At 39.8% G+C, this 20106-nt stretch overlaps 1 protein-coding gene across 2 annotated transcripts in view; it reads left to right on the top strand.

Moving 5' to 3' along the window:
* The window catches only part of LOC115211797 (DNA ligase 1), a 196251-nt gene that overhangs the window by 160612 nt on the left and 15533 nt on the right, over window positions 1-20106 (top strand). For both annotated transcript variants that reach the window (XM_036500751.1, XM_029780503.2), the window contains exons 13-19: window positions 3118-3219; window positions 5125-5293; window positions 5844-5943; window positions 7596-7681; window positions 12027-12142; window positions 14842-15048; window positions 19348-19564. In XM_036500751.1, coding sequence (XP_036356644.1) covers window positions 3118-3219; window positions 5125-5293; window positions 5844-5943; window positions 7596-7681; window positions 12027-12142; window positions 14842-15048; window positions 19348-19564 — 997 coding nt within the window. The remainder of the gene's footprint in view (window positions 1-3117; window positions 3220-5124; window positions 5294-5843; window positions 5944-7595; window positions 7682-12026; window positions 12143-14841; window positions 15049-19347; window positions 19565-20106) is intronic.

The raw sequence follows: 20106 nt of genomic DNA, 5'->3' as shown, positions 1-20106 counted from the left end.
CAAGGATGATGATGATCATCATCATTGTTTAACGTCTGTTCTCCATGCTAGCATGGGTTGGACGGTTCAACTGCGGTCTGGGAAGCCAGAAGGCTGCACCAGGCCCAGTTTGATCTGACAGTTAGATGCCCTTCCTAACGCCAACCACTCTGTGAGTGTAGTGGGTGCTTTTTATGTGCCGCCTGCACAGGTGCCAGGCGAGGCTGGCAATGGCCACGATCGGATTGGTGCATTTTATGTGCCACCGGCATGGAAGCCAGTCAAGGTGGCGCTGGCATCGGCCACGATTGGATAGTGCTTTTTACGTGCCACCAGCACGGAAGCCAGTTAAGGTGGCGCTGGCATCGGCCACGTTCAGATGGTGCTTTTTACGTGCCACCAGCACAGAGATCACAGCTGCAGTTTCCATTGATTTTGATGTTGGTGTACTTGACTCAATGGATCTCCTCAAGCACAGGTTCGAAATGATGTTTCTTCACTTGCCACCTGCACCGGAGTCAGTCCAGCGGTCCTGGCAACTGCCGGGTGCCAGTCATAGGATTGGTTCAATTTCGATTCCGATTTCACTTGCCCCAACAGGTCTTCACAAGCAGAGTTTAGTGTCCAACGAAGGGAGGTTGGCATGGGTGCCTGTCGTCGGATGAGGTGCTGATAAGAGTTAGCTGATTTAACAGTATCTGATGGGCCTAAGGACTGCATTATACTCTTGTGTGTGATTAGGCATAGTTTCTATGGTTGGATACCCTTCCTAATGCAAACCACTTTATAGTATGTACAGGATGCCTTTTCCATGCCACTAGGGCTAGTGAGGCCGTCACAGTTTTTAAAACTATGAACCCCATGAAAGCAAATTTATCCGAGGGCATGAGGAGCAAAAAATGGGTAAAATTATAAGAGAAGGGGTTTAGAGTAGAGCAAGCTTAGAAAAAAAAAATCAGTACTGGGGTCAATTTGTTCAACTAAACCCTTCAAGGCTGTACCCAGCATGGTCACAGTCCAACAGCTGAAACAAGTAAAAAGGGAAACTATATCACTCAGTACATCACTGCCTACTTGAATTAAAGATATTCATCATCATCATCATCATTGTTTAACATCCATTTTCCATGCTGGCGTAGGCTGGATGGTTTGAAATGGAGCTGGCCAGCTGGGAGTTGTCCAGATTCCAGTTGTCTGTTGTGGCATGATTTCTATGGTTGGACGCCCTTCCTTTTGCCAACCTCGTAACCCTTTCGTTACCAACCCAGCTGAAACCAGCTCTGGCTCTGACTACAAATGTCTTGTTTTCATAAGTTCTGAATTAAAATCTTCCACTAAACCTTAGTCACAATTTATGTTCCTAATACTAGCTGAATGATGACTAAGTTATTTTACTAAATTTTTGTTATATTTAAAGTAATTGAAAGAAACACAGAGCATCTCAAAATAAATGCAGTAACAAAAGGGTTAACAGTAGTTGTTACATGCCACTGGCATGGGTGCATTTGTGCAGCACCAGCACAGATGCTTCTTATGTGGCACAAGCCTCTATGTGTGGAAGACAGCAATTTTACTTAGCTTGATGATTCTTTTCTGCAAAAAAAGTTACCTGATAAAGGTAAAGTGTACATATTCTTGAAGAGATTAACTGTCTTCTTTCAAGACAGTGATGGGTTTAAGGGTATGAAGTTAAGCCTGGGTAGAAAGGATATGCTGCTAAATCTGGACGGTGAGGGTTAAGAGTGTATGTAGCTAGGCTTAGCAGGTGAGGATATATTACTAATCCTGGATTAGTTAGGGTATATAGCTAGGTCTTGGTAATGAAGGTATACAGCTAAGATTAGGTTGAAGATGGTGTGTAGCTAGATCTGTCTGGTAAGAGTATGCAGCTGAGCCTAAGTGGTGTGGTTATACTAACAACTAGTTCAGGGGAGCAGAGGCTGTTGCAGTAGGGATACGAGCAGTAGTACTAAAAAAGAAGAAAACAAACAAAGGATCCTTTTTACTAATGGCACAAGGCCCAAAATTTGGTGGGAGGGCCTAGTCGATTACATCAACCCCAGTGTTCCACGGGTACTTAATTTATCAACTCCGAAAGGATGAAAGGCAAAGTTGACCTTGGCGGAATTTGAACTCGGAACGTAGCAAAGAGCAAAATACCTCTAAGCATTTTGTCCAACGTGCTAACCATTCTGGCAGCTCACTGCCTTTTATAATAATCCTTTCTGCTGAAGGCACAAGTCCTGAAATTTGTGGGGAGGGGATGAGCTGATTACATCAACCCCAGTGTCTCATCATCATCATCATCATCATCATCATCGTTTAACGTCCGCTTTCCATGCTGGCATGGGTTGGACGGTTCAACTGGGGTCTGGGAAGCCAGAAGGCTGCACCAGGCTCCAGTCTGATCTGGCAGTGTTTCTACAGCTGGATGCCCTTCCTAACGCCAACCACTCCGTGAGTGTAGTGGGTGCTTTTTACGTGCCACCGGTACAGGTGTCAGACGAGGCTGGCAAACGGCCATGATCGGATGGTGCTTTTTACGTGCCACTGGCACAGGTGCCAGACGTAGCTGGCAAACGGCCACGATTGGATGGTGCTTTTTACGTGCCACCAGCACAGATGCCAGTTGGGCGGCGCTGGCTACGGCCACATTCGGATGGTTCTCTTACATGCCACCGGCACTGGTATCACAGCTACAAATTCCATTGATGTTGACAGATTCACTGGTACTTAATTCATCAACCCTGAAAGGATGAAAGGCAAAGCCGACCTTGGTGGAATTTGAACTCAGAATGTAGCGACAGGCGACATACCGCTTAGCATTTCAGCCAGCATGCTAACTACTCTGCCAGCTTGATACCTTATAAACAAACAAATAATAAAATAACAAAATGGTGAAGATGGGGAGTTTCTTACAATGCGTAAAGGGAAAAGTTTAGTAACTTTTATAATTTCAGGCACAAAGGCTCATCATCCATCGGATGACACTAAGTGTCCTTTAACTGAAGCCCTTGAACTTTACTGATATTTCATGTAATGAATATAGTAATCTTGCATTCTTCTTACGTATGTTTCCTTGTTCTTCAATATTTCTATATTTTCATCATTTTGCATATATTTGTTCTGTTTTCATAGTCAAGTCGTAGCAATCAACGGACCATGTTTGCTCCACCAAAACTGACCATTGCTGGTGTCTTCTCTAAACTGAAAGAGATTGCCCTCATGACTGGAAACTCAGTGAGTATTTCTTTTATTTATTATATCTTTTATCTTTTACTTGTTTCAGTCATTAAACTGCAGCCATGCTGGGGGACCGTCTTGAATTTTTAATCTAATGAATCGACCCCAGTACTTATTTTTTAAACCTGGTACTTATTGTACTGGTCTCTTTTGCTGAATTGCTAAGGTACGGGGACGTAAGCACACCAACACCGGTTGTCAAGCAGTAATAGGGGGATAAACACAGACACAAAGACACACATAGATATACATATACATATATTTTTCTGACCAACTTCTTTCAGTTTCCATCTACCCAATCCACTCACAGGGCTTCGGTTGGTCTGAGGCTATAGTAGAAGACACTTGCCCAAGGTGCCACACAGTAGGACTGAACCAAGAACATGTGGTTGGGAAGTTACACTGGGTACATCTTATGGAGTTTCTACCTATGCCTTTCCTACAGATCAAACACGGCCATCTACCTGGAGAGATTTGTGATTTGTCTGCCTTCCTACTTACTAAGACTGGTTTTTTTGCTAGACTGACTCTAGACCTCGCTTCCACACCTGAAACTTTGCCTCTAGTTCTGGTCGTGACTCAGCTATTAGAGCAAGGTCATCAACATAGAGGAGCTCCCAGGGGCATCCTGTCTTGAATTCCTGGAGGACTGTGATGAATAAGAGGGGGAACCTTGGTGGACCCCTACTCTTACCTGGAATTCTTTACTATACTCATTGCCAAACCTCACCTTACTGACAGCATCCCTGCTATTGTCAAGCTGGATTCTTTGAACAGTTCTTGCTCAAAAACTACATCTGGTTTGGTCACACACTTTGTTGTACACAGGGTGAACTCATCTGTGATGCAGTGACGTCATAGCTTTTCTTGGGATGTCATAAATGGTAAGTCGACAGCTGAAAACATGGATTGGTGCAATCAAATTTGATGTTGAATAAATATCTGGCCATCGTGCATATGGTCTTTATCTTTGGACGTGCAAGTTGTTAATGATTTCTGTAATGGACCTCTGTGATTGCCTGAACTCATCTCATATTAATACCATCACAAACACAAATCTTTATTAAAAGTTGATCTGTATTTATCAAGTAAACCCAGCTAGTCATCTGGATTAACCCCTCCCCCCACCTCAAAAAAAGAAAACAATGGGTTTTATGTTGGAAAACTTTGAAGATAAAAAAGACAAAGAATGAGACTATAATGAAATATATAACGAGGTACTTAACCTAAGGGTGACCTACAAACTTGTAAATAAGGTTTGACATTATATAAAATAGAAGCTTGAAGGAGTCTAATGGCCTAAAAATCTATTCTGTTATAGTAGTGATTGAGAAATGTGTGTTAATAAAAAGTAAAATAAAACTGAGTCTTATGCTTTTATGATAGAGAAGAACAAACCTTACTTATTTCGTTTTTGGATTTGGTTTGCAAGATTCTTTATATGAGTTTGTGTGTTGAAGCATATTCTGTTGTGTCTGGGGAGAGTCATTTTCTTTTTGTGCCTTATTATGTAACACACTCACTGGTAAAATTTCCACTTATTTCTTATTTTTATTTTCCTAAAATTTTCGTTGCGTCTTGCAACCTTTTCAATAGTCTTGACTCTTGAAAGTCTTTTTAGAGTCAAGACTATTGAAAAGGTTGCAAGACGCAACGAAAATTTTAGGAAAATAAAAATAAGAAATAAGTGGAAATTTTACCAGTGAGTGTGTTACATAATAAGGCACAAAAAGAAAATGACTACCCAGACAAAACCTTACTTAGGTGTTTGGAAATAAAAATTATAGTTTTTTTTTATAAAATCATTACATTCTGTGTATCTATTTTTCTCTTATTTCATAGCAAATAATCTGCTTTACTTCTTTTTTTTTATTCTGTTAATTTCTTTAATTTTTCTCACAGGTAATGTCAAAGAAAATCGACAAAATTAAAGTCATGTTTGTGGCATGTCGTTCATCAGAGGCTCGGTTTCTCATAAGGTCCCTTGGTGGGAAACTGCGTATTGGCCTAGCTGAACAATCTGTTCTAGCAGCTTTGGGTAGTGCTATATTTTTGTCTCCTCCTGGTCAAGGTAAAGTTTATTTCATTTTTGCTCACTCAAACATGTTTTTTTATCTCCTCTGACTCTAACTCTTTCTAGCATTTACTTATTAGACTTAAAGCTGTCATGAGGTCTCAAACTCATAAGACCAGAGTTTAACCCAGTTTCTATGGTGTATATGTGCCTCAAATTACACCTCCCACCACACTCTCCATCCCTGGATGGGATGCTAGTCCATCACAGGCTTAACTTTGCAACTATTGCTGGAACTCATCTACAGCTGAGTGGACTGAAGTGTTTAGGTCAAGAAAGAATTCACCACTCACTCTGGAAGTCTAAACTATATTCTTAGTCATGCACCTTTTACTTATTGGTACTTAAAAAATATAAAAGAACAGCTATCTTAATTCATCTTTTCGAAGAGCTCAGCTTTCTTTTTAGAACCAGAAACAAAGCACAATGATGATTTAAAATTGATCATGCCTATGTTATTTTTTATAATTCTTTTTTAATTGCTTTCTTCCTTTTCTTAGTGTTGGAAAAATTTCATAATGTAATTTTTTATTTTTTGTAACTGTAGCTTACCCACCTGTGATTGTCAATGCTGGGAAAAGTTTGTCAGCTGATAGCCTGAAGAAGAAGGTAGAAGAGTCAGTCCTTGCCATTAAAACAACATACTGGTAAGTTCACTTAGAATTATCACTCTGAATGTGTGCGTGTGTGAGAGAGATGCACACACACACACACACAAACACACATACAAACACTTATGCTTACATAATCAGAAGGCCAAATCTGTAGCCCAGCATCAGTTTCTAATTTCCCGTTTTATCCTTGAGCAAAATCATTAATGTTACAAATCCTATTTTTTTTTTATTCCCTGGAGTTAATTGGATTATTTTTGGTGGATTCTACTGATTATGAAAACACAGAGATTTGATGTTTTATTTCAAGTTATAACGAAGTTAATAATTAGGTTTATTTTTATTCTCCATTCAAATATAGGAGGATGGTTCATAAAATCAGCACATTGGCAGAATTTGTTCTAGTTTGTCCTATGTTAACAAGTTTTACTGTAAAGTTAACTAAGGTAATTAGAATTCTGAATCCAATATTATCACAAGCTGCTATAAGTTAAACAAGATTTAAACACTATATTTGGATTAAGAGTCTCATCTGAAACAACCAACAGTTGTTCAGTTTATAAGGCTAACAACTGTACTCAATCTGTGGACATTTAACTCTTTAGCATTTAATGTGCTCAAATTGACTACATCTGGCCTTTCACACCCACTCGATAATGTCACTGGAAAAATAAACAAGCTCCTCATCAAAATTTTGAAGCTATAAGATAATGCATGATTAATTTGGCACATAAAAAGTATCGTTTGACTGGTCGATACCAATGCCACCAGACTGGCTCCCATGCTGGTGGCATGTATAAAAGGCACCATTTGATCATGGTTGATGCCAGTGCTGCCTCACTGGCCTCCCATGCCGGTCACATTTAAAAAAGCACCCACTACACTCTCAGAGTGGTTGGCATTAGGAAGGGCATCCAGCTGTAGAAACTTTGCTAGAACAGGTTGGAGTCTGGTGCAGCCTCCTGGCTTGCCAGTCCTCAGTCAAACTGTCCGACCCATGCCAGCATGGAAAGCAGATGTTAAACGATGATAATATGAATAAATAAACATCACACTTGACAGAGTAACCTGAATGGTAAAGGGTTAATTCCACTACTCAAGGCAGTGTTGCTTCCATATTGAGGCTTATAAGATCTCCTTTCAACATCAGTATTCTGAGACTGTTTTCCAAAAGAAAACTTTATGCTTCAATGACTAACACTTCCTCACTACAGTTGTATCTCCCTTTTATCTTTTCCAATAACAGCCTTCATGTCTCTACATTTCTCAATATCTTTTCTATTTCTCAGCAATTCCTGCTTTCTCTTTCATAAACCCTCTCTTTCTCCCTTTTTCTAAATGTGAATAAAATAGCCTTTCCTCTTCATTTTCTTATGTTTTTTGTTTTTTTAGGAGACATGATTTATTGATCAGATGTAATAAGTTTTACGCTAATCAAAATTGTTTTGTGGAATATTTGTATGTTAAAAGCAGTAATGAGGCCTGTTAGTTTGTCTCAACAGTATTTGGAATATAGCTTTTCTTTAATGAACTGAACAAACGTACCTCATTTTTGCTGTTGCTATCACTGGCCACTACAGTACTCCTACAACGTTAATGATTTCCTTTTGTTCAATCATTTGCTTGTCTTTATTCTTGTTTGCCAGTCTTTAGTCTTCTTTGCTCATGTATGTGTTTGTTAATTGCAGCGAATGTCCAAATTACGATGCTATAATTAAGGTTCTTCTCTCAGATGGTATTGATGAACTACCAAATAAGTGTAAATTGACTCCAGGTAGGTACATCTTGAACAAAGTATAAAAAATCATCATCATCATCATCATCATCATCATTTAGCATCTGCTTTCCATGCTAGCATGGGTTGGATGGTTCAACTGGGGACTGGGAAGCCAGAAGGCTGCACCAGGCCCAGTCTGATCTGGCAATGTTTCTACTGCTGGATGCCCTTCCTAACGCCAACCACTCCATGAGTGTAGTGGGTGCTTTTTACGTGCCATAAAAAAATAATAAGAAGAGAAGAAGAAGAACAGGCGTAGCTGTATGGGAAGAAGCTTGCTTTCCTACCACATGGTTCTGGGTTCATTAAGCTGGTGCTCCAGCTTGGCTGCAGTCAAATGACTGAAACAATTAAAAGAGAAAATAAGAAAGAGAGTACAGTAAGGTGACCAGCTGGCAGACTAAGTGCTTAATAGCATTTCATGATTTTGCATTCTGGGGTAGATTCTACCTTTCATCCTTTCAGGATCGATAACATAAGTACCAGTTATGCTCTGGGGTTACTATAATCGACTAGCCCCCACCACCTTCCCTATAATTTCAAGCCTTGTGTATATACTCTTTACTCTTTTACTTGTTTCAGTCATTTGACTGTGGCCATGCTGGAGCACCGCCTTTAGTCGAGCAAATCGACCCCCAGGACTTATTCTTTGGAAGCCTAGTACTTATTCTATCGGTCTCTTTTGCCGAACCGCTAAGTTACGGGAACGTAAACACACCAGCATCGGTTGTCAAGGGATTTGGGGGGGACAAACACAGACACACACACATATATATATATGCATATATACGACGGGCTTCTTTCAGTTTCCGTCTACCAAATCCACTCACAAGGCTTTGGTTGGCCCGAGGCTATAGTAGAAGACACTTGCCCAAGGTGCCATGCAGTGGGACTGAACCCGGAACCATGTTGTTGGTAAGCAAGCTTCTTACCACACAGCCACTCCTCTGCCTACATAATAGAAAGGATCATCGTTACTTTCAGTAATCATTGTTGTCATCACTGTGATTGTAACACTCATTAGTCCTCATTTTCATCATCATCATCATCATCACCATCATGTTCATTGTTATTATTATTATTATCATCAATGCCATTCAGGCAGCAAGCTGGCTGAACGGTCATCACACCAGACAAAATGGCTGAGTAGCATTTCATCGGTCTTTAAGATAGTGAGCTGACGATTTGTTTGTCTTTGTGTTCTGAGTTCAAATGCTGCCCATGTCAACTTTGGTTTTCATCCTTTCGGGGTCGATAAAATAAAATAAGTACCAGCTGAGTACTGGGGTCAAGGTAATCGATTTACTCCTCTCTTCGAAATTGCTGGCCTTGTGCCAAAATTTGAAGCCATTACTACCAATGCCATCCTCTCTTTTATCTTCATCATCATCATCATCAATTATACTCATTGTCATCTTCCTCGGCTAATAAGGGAGCATCTTTATGGTTGCTCAACCTGTGAGAAGCAGCAGCTCAGCCTCCTTCAAGTAAAATCTTGCTGTCTTCAAGAAGGACTCGGTTGACTGATATAGAAAAAAAATGGAATGGTCATGACTGGAATGCCTCCTTTGTCTAATACTAATTAAATAGTAAATACTATGAAAGATTCAGTTATAAAGAAAATATCTATCAACAACAATGAATACTGCTATCTGTCTATTAAGATGGAGGGTTTGCCATGGTCGACTTTGCCTTTCTTCCTTTCGGGGTTGATAAATTAAGTACCTGTTACACACTGGGGTCGATGTAATCGACTTAATCCCTTTGTCTGTCCTTGTTTGTCCCCTCTGTGTTTAGCCCCTTGTGGGCAATATAGAAATAAGATAGAGGGTTTGCAATTTACTTTCAGGCTGCTTCATTACCTTATCAAATCCATGATGGTTAGTGTTTTTATAGTTCTCAGATGGTGAGCGAGTGTTGACTCTTTTGTTACCTAATACCTGTTGAAATACACTGCCTTTGTTTTAATTAATTTTAGTAATAATAAATAATTTAGTAAAATAACTTTATCATTATTAAACTGGAGTTTGGAACATTAATATGAAATTTTTATGCAAGGTTTTAATTTAGCTTACGTTAAGATAAGAAGTTTGTATCATAAATCCAGGAGCAGTCTTGGGCAGTTTGGTACAAGAAGGGTTAATCTACATCATCGCTTAACGTCTACGTTCCAAGCTGGCATGGATTAGATGGTTTGACAGGAGTCTGCACCAGACCTCTGTGTCTGTTTTGGCAAGGTTTTTACGGTTGGTTACCCTTCCTAGCACCTACCACCCACCCAACAGAGTGGACCGAGTGCTTTTTATGTGGCACAAGCACAGGTGAGGTCAATCTTGGCAAGATTTTTACAGCTGGATACCCTTCCAAACACCAACCGCTTTACAATGTATATTGGATACTTTTGAAGTGGCACCAACACCTGCAGGGTTACCAAGTAACTTGCAAGACCTTTGAGAGGGGAGGCGGCATTGGAAGAGGGGATCTTGTATCAAATGATGAAAAGTTATAGCGAGACAGAGACAGGTGTGTTGCTGCAGAGGAGGTACATGGTTACCTGGCCAGAGAGAGAGAGAGAAAGAGAGAGATTTCAGAATTGAGGACAGAAACAGGTATGCTGCTGTAAAGGACATGGTCACTCAGAAATGGTAATATTTTTTGTTAATGAATATAAAGAGATACATCACTCCTCAACTTGAGCCTAAGTATATGAGATTAAGGTTGTTAATGTTTGCAATCTGAGGAACCTTTGTGGCTAATTGGGTTGGTGTTTATCTCTAGTTTCCATGATGCTTGGTAGATACAACAAATTTCTCACTTGATAAGACTCCTAGTTTATCATAGATAACTTTTTTCCATCTGTGGAATTGATCCTGTTACTGCAGCCTAACAGAACTATTGGACATTTAATACTAAGTGGGGTTCATTTACATTCTGTGGTTTCTATTTACAGCCTAGTATACTGTGTCCATTTAAAAACTATCTTAAGCACTGACACAATGTAGTTGCTGGTGACAGTATCTAAACTACTGATCATCCATTATCTTATTGATTGGAATCAGTCATCCACATCTGTTTTTCTGTTCCAGAAATGGATTTGGTTATAATAATTTTTGCTTCAAATAGAAAGCAAATAGAGACTCTGAAGTTGCGGTGCTAAACTATTGATCAAATGGTTACGAGTGCTTTTGAGCATGGCATATAATTCTGTATATCTCAGACTACTTACTTGATAAACCAGTTCCACTTTTACCTTGAAGTAGCCATTTAGCGGCAGGGAAAATATCCAGCTGTAAAAACATTTGTTCAAATAACATTTGTAAAAGAGCAAATGCTGAGAAAGCCTTCCTGATTAGGCTGTAATAAAGTGGATGCAAAACAATAAGAATAAATCAAGTAATTATTAGTCTTGTAATGATAGTGATGACATTGCCAGTGATGGGGGATAACAATGACAGAATCTGCTGTGAGCTGGCAGAAACGTTAGCACGCTGGGCGAAATGTTTAGCTGTATTTCGTCTACCGTTACATTCTGAGTTCAAGTTCCGCCGAGGTCAACTTTGCCTTTAATCCTTTCGGGGTCGATTAAACAAGTACCAGTTACGCACTGGGGTCGATATAATCGACTTAATCCATTTGTCTGTCCTTGTCTGTCCCCTCTGTGTGTAACCCCTTGTGGGCAGTAAAGAAATAGGTATTTTGTCTGCCGTTACGTTCTGAGTTCAAATTCCGCCGAGGTCGACTTTGCCTTTCATCCTTTCGAGGTCGATAAATTAAGTACCAGTTACACACTGGGGTCGATGTAATCAACTTAATCCCTTTGTTTGTCCCATCTGTGTTTAGCCCTTTGTGGGCAATAAAGAAATAAGAATCTGCTGCTACTGCTGTTGGTGTCATGTTGGCCCTTTCAAACTGATTTGAATTCGAACCACTGGATATACGCGGCAATGATCTGTTAACCCTTTAGCATTGAGATTACTTTGTCAAATGTAATGCTTGTTTACAGTATTTTGAATTAATCCTGAATTATCTCATAGCTTTGAAATTTTGATGATGAGATTGTTTATTTCTGGAGTGATATTGTAGGATAGGCGTAAGGGGCTGAATCTGGCCAGTTTGGACATAAAAAGGGTAGAGTATTTGGGCCAGACATAGTCAATTTAAATACTAAAGGGTTAATGATTACATGGTATCTTCCTTTCATTACTCTTTAATCCCCCTTTAAAAATACATAAATAAAAAAAAATACACAAATAAGTAAAGAAAGAACTAAATGAAATAGATGAAATTGGTTGCATTTGAGAATCTCTTAATGTTTCTGAGAAAGATTGTAAATTTTTTTCAGGAATCCCTCTAAAGCCTATGTTAGCGAACCCCACAAAAGGTATCAGCGATGTGTTGGCAAAATTTGATGAGGCTGAATTTACCTGTGAATATAAATATGATGGAGAAAGAGCTCAGGTAATTTTTTTTAGTGATTTTACTGTTCATATTATAATTGTTGTGTCTTCATTTGCTACTTTTTCTTACTATTAAATTTTAAAAAATTATTTTTTATTTTTGATACCATGATGAGGCTAAATAGCCAAGATATTAAAATGCTAGACCAATAATTGTAATGCTTTACGACATTATGGTTTTTGAAATGTCTTAATTCCACTCTTTTCCTTTGTTAAATATTCTGCTCCTTAAACCTTTTGCATTTGAACCAGCTAAATCAGGTTCAGATATTCTACCTGTTCATAGTGACCAGATCTACCCTCTCACACCTAACCTACAATGTCATCCTAAAGATGTATACAACCATATCATTGAAATTCTGAAGCTACAAGACAATACCTCATTAATTCTGTGCTGGTGGCACATATAAAAAACATTCGAGCGAGGTCGTTGCCAGTGCCGCTGGCACATAAAAAGCACCATTTGAGCGTGGCTGTTGCCTGTACTACCTGACTGGCCCTTGTGCTGGTGGCATGTAAAAGCACCCACTACACTCTCAGAGTGGTTGGCATTAGGAAGGGCATCCAACTGTAGAAACTCTGCCAGATCAAGATTGTAGCTTGGTGCAGTCAAATCGTCCAACCCATGCTAGCATGGAAAGTGGACGTTAAACGATGATGATGATGATGATGAATAAGCACTGCATTTAACAGAATAATCTGAATGTTAAAGGATTGAACATATGACTGTATTGTTTCACCTTTTCGCATTCTGATTCCTCTGCCAAATGCAATGCTTATTCATTCACATTGTTTTGAATTAATCATGCATTATCTCAAAGCCTCAAGATTACGATGATGGGATTATTTAGTTTTAGAACAACATTTGTAGAGTAGGTGTGGGAGGCCAAATCTGGTTAATCATCGTCATCATCATCATCATCATCATTTAGCGTCCGCTTTCTATGCTAGCATGGGTTGGACAATTTGACTGGGGTCTGGCGAACCAGATAGCTGCACCAGGCCCCAGTCTTGATCTGGCAGAGTTTCTACAGCTGGATACCCTTCCTAATGCCAACCACTCTGAGAGTGTAGTAGGTGCTTTTGCGTGCCACTGGCACGAGGGCCAGTCAGGCGGTACTGGCAACGGCCACACTCAAATGGTGCTTTTTATGTGCCACCTGCGCAGGAGCCAGTCCAGCAGCACTGGCAATGACCTTGCTTGAATGTTTTCTTCACATGCCACCAACACAAGTGCCAGTAAGGCGACGCTGGTAACAATCACGCTCGAATGGTGCTTTTTTACGTACCACTGGCACGGAAGCCAGTTAGCCACTCTGGCAATGATCACGCTTGGATGGTGCTCTTAGCGCTCCACTAGCATGGATGCCAGTCATCGAAGTTAATATGAACATAAAATAGATAGAATATTTGGACTAGATGTGGCTGGTTTAAATGCTTAAGGGTTGGTTAAATATTATGCTGTATTACACACAAAAGGAGACTCATTTCATCCACTGGAATTGCTTACATTTTTAGACAATCAGAAATAAATATTGTTTACATTTGGAGAATAGATTTGAAAGCATTATAGCATTATTGTTTGAGACATTATAATGTAGTAATGGCTATATGGTAAATAGCTTGCTTATGAACCACATGGTTCCGGGTTCAGTCCCACTGTGTGGCACCTTGGGCAAGTGTCTTCTGCTATAGCCTCGGGCCGACCAAAGCCTTGTGAGTGGATTTAGTAGACAGAAACTGAAAGAAGCCCATCGTATATATATGTGTGTGTATATATATATATACCCATGCTAGCATGGAAAACGGACGCTAAACGATGATGATGATGATGATGATATATATATATATATATATATATGTGTGTGTCATCATCATCATCATCGTTTAGCATCCGTTTTCCATGCTAGCATGGGTTGGACAGTTCAACTGGGGTCTGTGAAGCCAGAAGGCTTCATCAGGCCCAGTCAAATCTGGCAGTGTTTCTACGGCTGGATGCCCTTCCTAACGCCAACCACTCCGTGAGTGTAGTGGGTGCTTTTTACGTGCCACCCACACAGGTGCCAGACAGAGCTGGCAAACGGCCACGAATGGATGGTGCTTTTTATGTGCCACCGGCACAAGGGCCAGGCGAGGCTGGCAACGGACACGAAACGGGGCGGTGCTGGCAACGGTCGCGAAACGGAAGGTTCTCTTACATGCCACCGGCACTGGTAACACATCTGCAATTTCCATTGATCGATTTCCATTGATCGATTTTGATTCTGATGTGTGTATATATATATATGTGTGTGTGTGTGTGTGTGTGTATATATATGTATGTGTGTGTTTGTTTGTGCCCCCCAACATCGCTTGACAACCGATGGTGGTGTGTTTATGTCCCCATAACCGAGCGGTTCAGCAAAAGAGACTGATAGAATATGTACTAGGCATCCAGATAATAAGTCCTGGGGTCGATTTGCTCGACTAAAGGCAGTGCTCCAGCATGGCCACAGTCAAATGACTGAAACAAGTAAAAGAGTAACCTGGTATGCTAATGGTATAACCCACTCTACAGTGATTCCTACTCCATCCGTGAGATACAGTTTTATGTTAAATCCTCTCAAAACACACATGCATGCATGTTTGTCTGTTTCAAAGAATCTTACAGACTTAGGATGCAGAATTTATTTCAGTGATAATTTCTTTGTTTGCTGGCAGATTCACATGAAGGAAGATGGTAAAGTAGAGATCTACAGCCGCAATTCAGAAGACAATACTACCAAATATCCAGATGTCATTCAGAGAATATCAAAGTCTGTTGGCAAAGATGTCAAATCTTTTGTTCTTGATTCAGAAGCTGTTGCTTGGGATAAAGAAAACCAATGCATCTTACCATTTCAAGTCCTGAGTACACGTAAGAAGAAGGCAAGTAAAACACCTTTCTTTCTGAGCTAGTGTCGTGAGTTTTGCAGGATCTTTTCCGTTTGAACGGCAGTTTTTTCTACCGGTGTCATATGAAATTGTCACCCTTAATTATGACCCTAGTATCGATCTATTGCATTTCAATCTGTTTTAGGGTTAGGGTTAGTTAGGGTTAGGGGTGGGGAAGGGTATCTTTTTTTTCTTCACAAATGTAAATAAACCCAATCTGTTTCTTAAACGAGGGACATATTCATACGGCACAGAATGCTTTTTAACTCAATAGATGTCACTGATTGGTTGAAATTGCAGAAATTGAAGAACAAAAAAATAACAAATATCTTACAAACTATAGAATTTTCTCAATAAAACCAAGAGAAAAAGATGTTTTATAAACACATTCTACCAGTATACGAAGTTTAAAATTTTTTAGTTAACTAGAAATTATGTTAAAAACTGCCGTTCAAACCGAAAAGATCTGTTTTGCAAGTAATTAAAGTAGGGGCACTGCTATAAGTGAAAGGAAAAAAGAATAGTGTGACCTTCTAAATGTGCAATATGAAGCTAAGTGTTGAACTGAGTGCAAGAGAGTTGGTCTAGAATATACAATAGGCGTAGGAGTGGCTGTGTGGTAAGTAGCTTACTTACAAACCACATGGTTCCGGGTTCAGTCCCACTGCATGGCACCTTGGGCAAGTGTCTTCTACTATAGCCTCGGGCCAACCAAAGCTTTGTGAGTGGATTTGGTAGACGGAAACTTAAAGAAGCCTGTCATATATATATATATATATATGTATGTATGTATGTGTGTGTATATGTCTGTGTTTGTCCCCCCCCCAACATTGCTTGAAAACCGATGTTGGTGTGTTTACGTCCCCGCCACTTAGTGGTTCGGCAAAAGAGACCGCTAGAATAAGTACTAGGCTTCCAAAGAATAAGTTCTGAGGTCGATTTGCTGAACTATAGGCGGTGCTCTAGCATGGCCACAGTCAAATGACTGAAACAAGTAAAAGAGTAAAGAGTAATATTTTCCTTCCTTTTCTTTTAATTTAGGTCTGTACAAATGGTAAGGGTGTGGCCATCAACAGTCCAGGTCTGTACAAATGGTAAGGGTGTGGCCATCAACAGTCCAGGTCTGTACAAATGGTAAGGGTGTGGCCATCAACAGTCCAGGTCTGTACAAATGGTAAGGGTGTGGCCATCAACAGTGCAGCTGTCCACTGAAACACAAAACGTCTCTGTCAATGACTGCTGGACCAATTCATTTCTACAATCCTGAAGTAGAGCACTTTGTTTGTCATCAGCCAATGGCATTGATGGAAACTCTCAATTTGCTGGTGGAGTCCAGTGTTTCTATTGTCACAAGTTTAAAGGGACATGTGTTTAGCATTCATACATTCTGCTGTCTGTCAACATGGGCTTTCATTGTACTCAAGGAGTGAACAATGTTGTTCTCTGTGAAAGTGTTGGTGATAGGTAGCATCCCAGGTCAACAAGTGATCTGTGGGTTATGGGAGGCAGATAATTCCATTCAAGTATTCACCATAGTTTGGATCTCACATAGTTAGATGCCAGTCCTGTGAGATCCAAGATTGCTGATATGCTTGTAGATACTAGGGCTCATTTGTTTCTTTTGTTTCTTTCATTGTTTTGCTAGGTAGCTCTTGTCACATAAATGTTGCAACAGCATATGATATCAGTTTGGAGCAGCCTAATGGTCACCTTTACACATTATTATTTGGCACATTTTCAAGGCCAAGTAAAGAGCCATGCTAACTTGGAAAGCACTGTTGTCCAATTTGATGCCTATCTGGAATATCCAGGGGCCGTTAAACTTGGCACTGTTCTTCAACTCATGTGCAAGCACATGTTCTGCATGTCTTTCAACAGTTATCTACCAATTCCATTTTTTTTCCTTTCTCTGATGTTAGTAATAGTTTCAGCATTATCATCCATTCTTATTTCTTTATTGCCCACAAGGGGCTAAACATAGAGGGGACAAACAAGGACAGACAAAGAGATTAAGTCGATTACATTGACCCCAGTGCGTAATTGGTACTTTATTTATCGACCCCGAAAGGATGAAAGGCAAAGTTGACTTCAGCGGAATTTGAACTCAGAACGTAGCGGCAGACAAAATGCACTAAGCATTTCACCTGGCGTGCCAGCTCGCCGCCTTGTCATCCATTCTACCAAACAGGTAGTATGTGGTCTGCAGATGAAAGTTCTTTACTATTGGGAATTCTCTCACTTAACCAGTATTCCTGTTGTGTGTTGGGATGAAATATGTGCTGGCAGTACAAGGTTGGTTGTAGGTCTGTCACTAATGTTCATTAGATATGTTTATCAGTACCTTCCTTATTAGTTGAACTGTGGTGGCTCTTCTAGACTGGGCAATTATATACTGTGTTTCTACATTGGGCACATATATACCCTGATTCTAGATAAGCCACATATTCTCTGTTTCTAGACTGGGCATAGATAAACTCTGCCTCTAAAGTGAGTACATACACTTTGTTTCGAGATGAGGTACATATACTCTGCTTCTAGATTGGGTACACATAATCTACTTCTAGACTGATCACCTATAAATTCTGCTTCTAGACTGGGCATGCATACACTGGTTATTTCAGACTGTTATTCTCATATCATGGTCGAGTAGTTAGCAATGAGAAATGCATCCAACTGTAACATCAATGTGCAGTTATGAGGATAGGAATAACATCTTTAACCATAATAGGAAATCTGTATACAAGAGCTAGCTTTCCAGTGATGCTGGCTGATGTTCATAATGACAAAAAGAAAAAAAAAAAATCAGAATAGTGATTTTGCATAGTTTCAAGTCCAGCTAAGAATTCTTCAGAGACAACTTGGCACTGGCCATTAAATAATTCTGCAATTAGAACTGAAATCTAAGTTGTTAATGAACAATGTGAAAAGGCAGTAGTGTATTAGAAGTGGTTGTAGAAGATTCAGACACGGCCTGTTGGTTGTGTAAATCTTACGTGAGGAACAAGTTGAGTATCTCATCAATTGGGAAAAGTGAGAAGGCATGAAGAATGTTAGTCAGTGTATATAGTTGAAACAATGATGCCACTATGATGATGCATGCTAGGCTGGTATCATTGTGCAATTGTAGTAGGGAGGAACTATGATAAAAATATAACTAACATTTCTGATGGAGATAGATCAGATTTGAAAGTATTAAATATCACTTATAAGATGACATAAAAAGGTGGGGTATTGCACAACTGCACCTATGAATGCTGATTATGATGGTGATGACTAAATATTGATAGAACAGTTGACTGAATACTTTATGGTATTTAGTTTCACTTCTGTATTTTCTGAGGTCAACTTAGCATTTTGTTTCTTCAGAGTCATTGAAATAATTATCAATAATTCACTAGGATCTTCATCATCATTGAATGTCTACTTTTACATGCTTGCTTAGTCCAGATGGAATTTGCTGAGGCAGATTTTTCTATGGCCAGATGCCCTACCTCTTGTTTCCATGTAAGGCAATATTTTCCTTAGCTAGACATGTTTTTCACTGAAGACTGGAAATGAAAAACTTTGCTTGTATGACAATAATGCTCTGTCTGCCAAATTCTCTCACAAGACTTTAGTTGGCTTGAGGCTGTAGTAGAAGACACTTGCCCACAGTGCCATGCATCATCATCATCATCATTTAATGTCCATTGTCCATGCTGGCATGGGTGGTTGGATGGTATGACCAGAGCTGACAAGCTGATGGGGCTGCACCAGACTCTAGTCTGATTTGGCATGGTTTCTACTGCTGGATGCCCTTCCTAATGCAAACCACTTTACAGAGTGTGCTGGATGCTTTTACGTGGCACTGCACAGGTGTTTTTACATGGCACCACACAGGTGCTTTTACATGGTGCTGCATGGGCACTGCACAGGTGCTCTTATGTGTCACTGCATGGGCATTTCATTTGGTACCACATGTGTGCTTTTACGTAGCACCGCCATGTGTGCTTCACCCAACAGAAGGATTGGTCTTGACACTTCTGCTGTTGAGTACAGCCAGGCGCCAGATATCTTGGTCCTTTGTCATCTCACCCTAAAGGTTCAGCTTCTTGAAGACCACATTGTTGGGAACTAGGCTTGTGAACCACACAGCCATGCCTGCTCCTATTGTCATATAGATATACAGGTTTATGTCAGTGTGAAAAAAAAACATTGTTAACATTATGATTAATTTGAAGTCGAAGTCTGTTTTCATTTGTTATTCAAAGCTGTCTTCAACTGATTTTTTCTCTCTACTTTCTTTGGTAACAGGATGCTTCCACTGATGATATCAAAGTTCAGGTGTGTATCCATGCATTTGATTTGCTTTACCTCAACGGTGAGTCACTAGTTCGAGAACCTTTCCGCAAGAGACGGCAGTTGCTCTGGGACAATTTTTTTGAAGTAGAAGGAGAATTGGTTTTTGCCAAATCTCTTACAGCATCAAACCCTGAAGTTATTGGAGAATTTTTAGAAGAATCAATAAAAGGTAACTGAAATCAACTTCTATGTATTTTTGAACATAATTTTTTTTTTTTTTTTTAATATTTTTTTTCTCCTATATTAGTGTAGATTTTGGCAATTACAGTAGTTAGTGAAGCGTGTGCAATACTGCAGGTAATGAGACTTGAGTACTGGTGTACCTAAGAATGTCTAGAATTCTTTCTACTATAGGCACAAGGCCTGAAATTTTGTGGGGAGGGAGTAGTTAATTACATTGAGCTGAGTACTTAACTAGTACTTACTTTATCAACCCCCAAAAAATAAAAGACAAAGTTGACCTCAGTGAGATTTGAACTCAGAATGTAAAAACAGAAGAAATGCTGCTAAGCATTTTGTCTATCATGGTAACAATTCTGCCAGTTTGCCACCTTAGAATGATTCTAGAATTACATTGTAATTACGGCTGGACGCCCTTCCTAATGCCAACCACTCTGTAAAGTGATTGGTGTTAGGAAGGACATACAGCCATAGAAATCATACCTCAACAGACAACTGGAGTCTGGACAACTCCCTGACTGGTCAGCTCCT

Source organism: Octopus sinensis, linkage group LG1 (assembly GCF_006345805.1).
Source record: "Octopus sinensis linkage group LG1, ASM634580v1, whole genome shotgun sequence".
Taxonomy (NCBI): Eukaryota; Metazoa; Mollusca; class Cephalopoda; order Octopoda; family Octopodidae; genus Octopus; species Octopus sinensis.
Note: the sequence above shows the minus strand (reverse complement) of the source record. Positions and strands in the feature narration are given on the sequence as shown.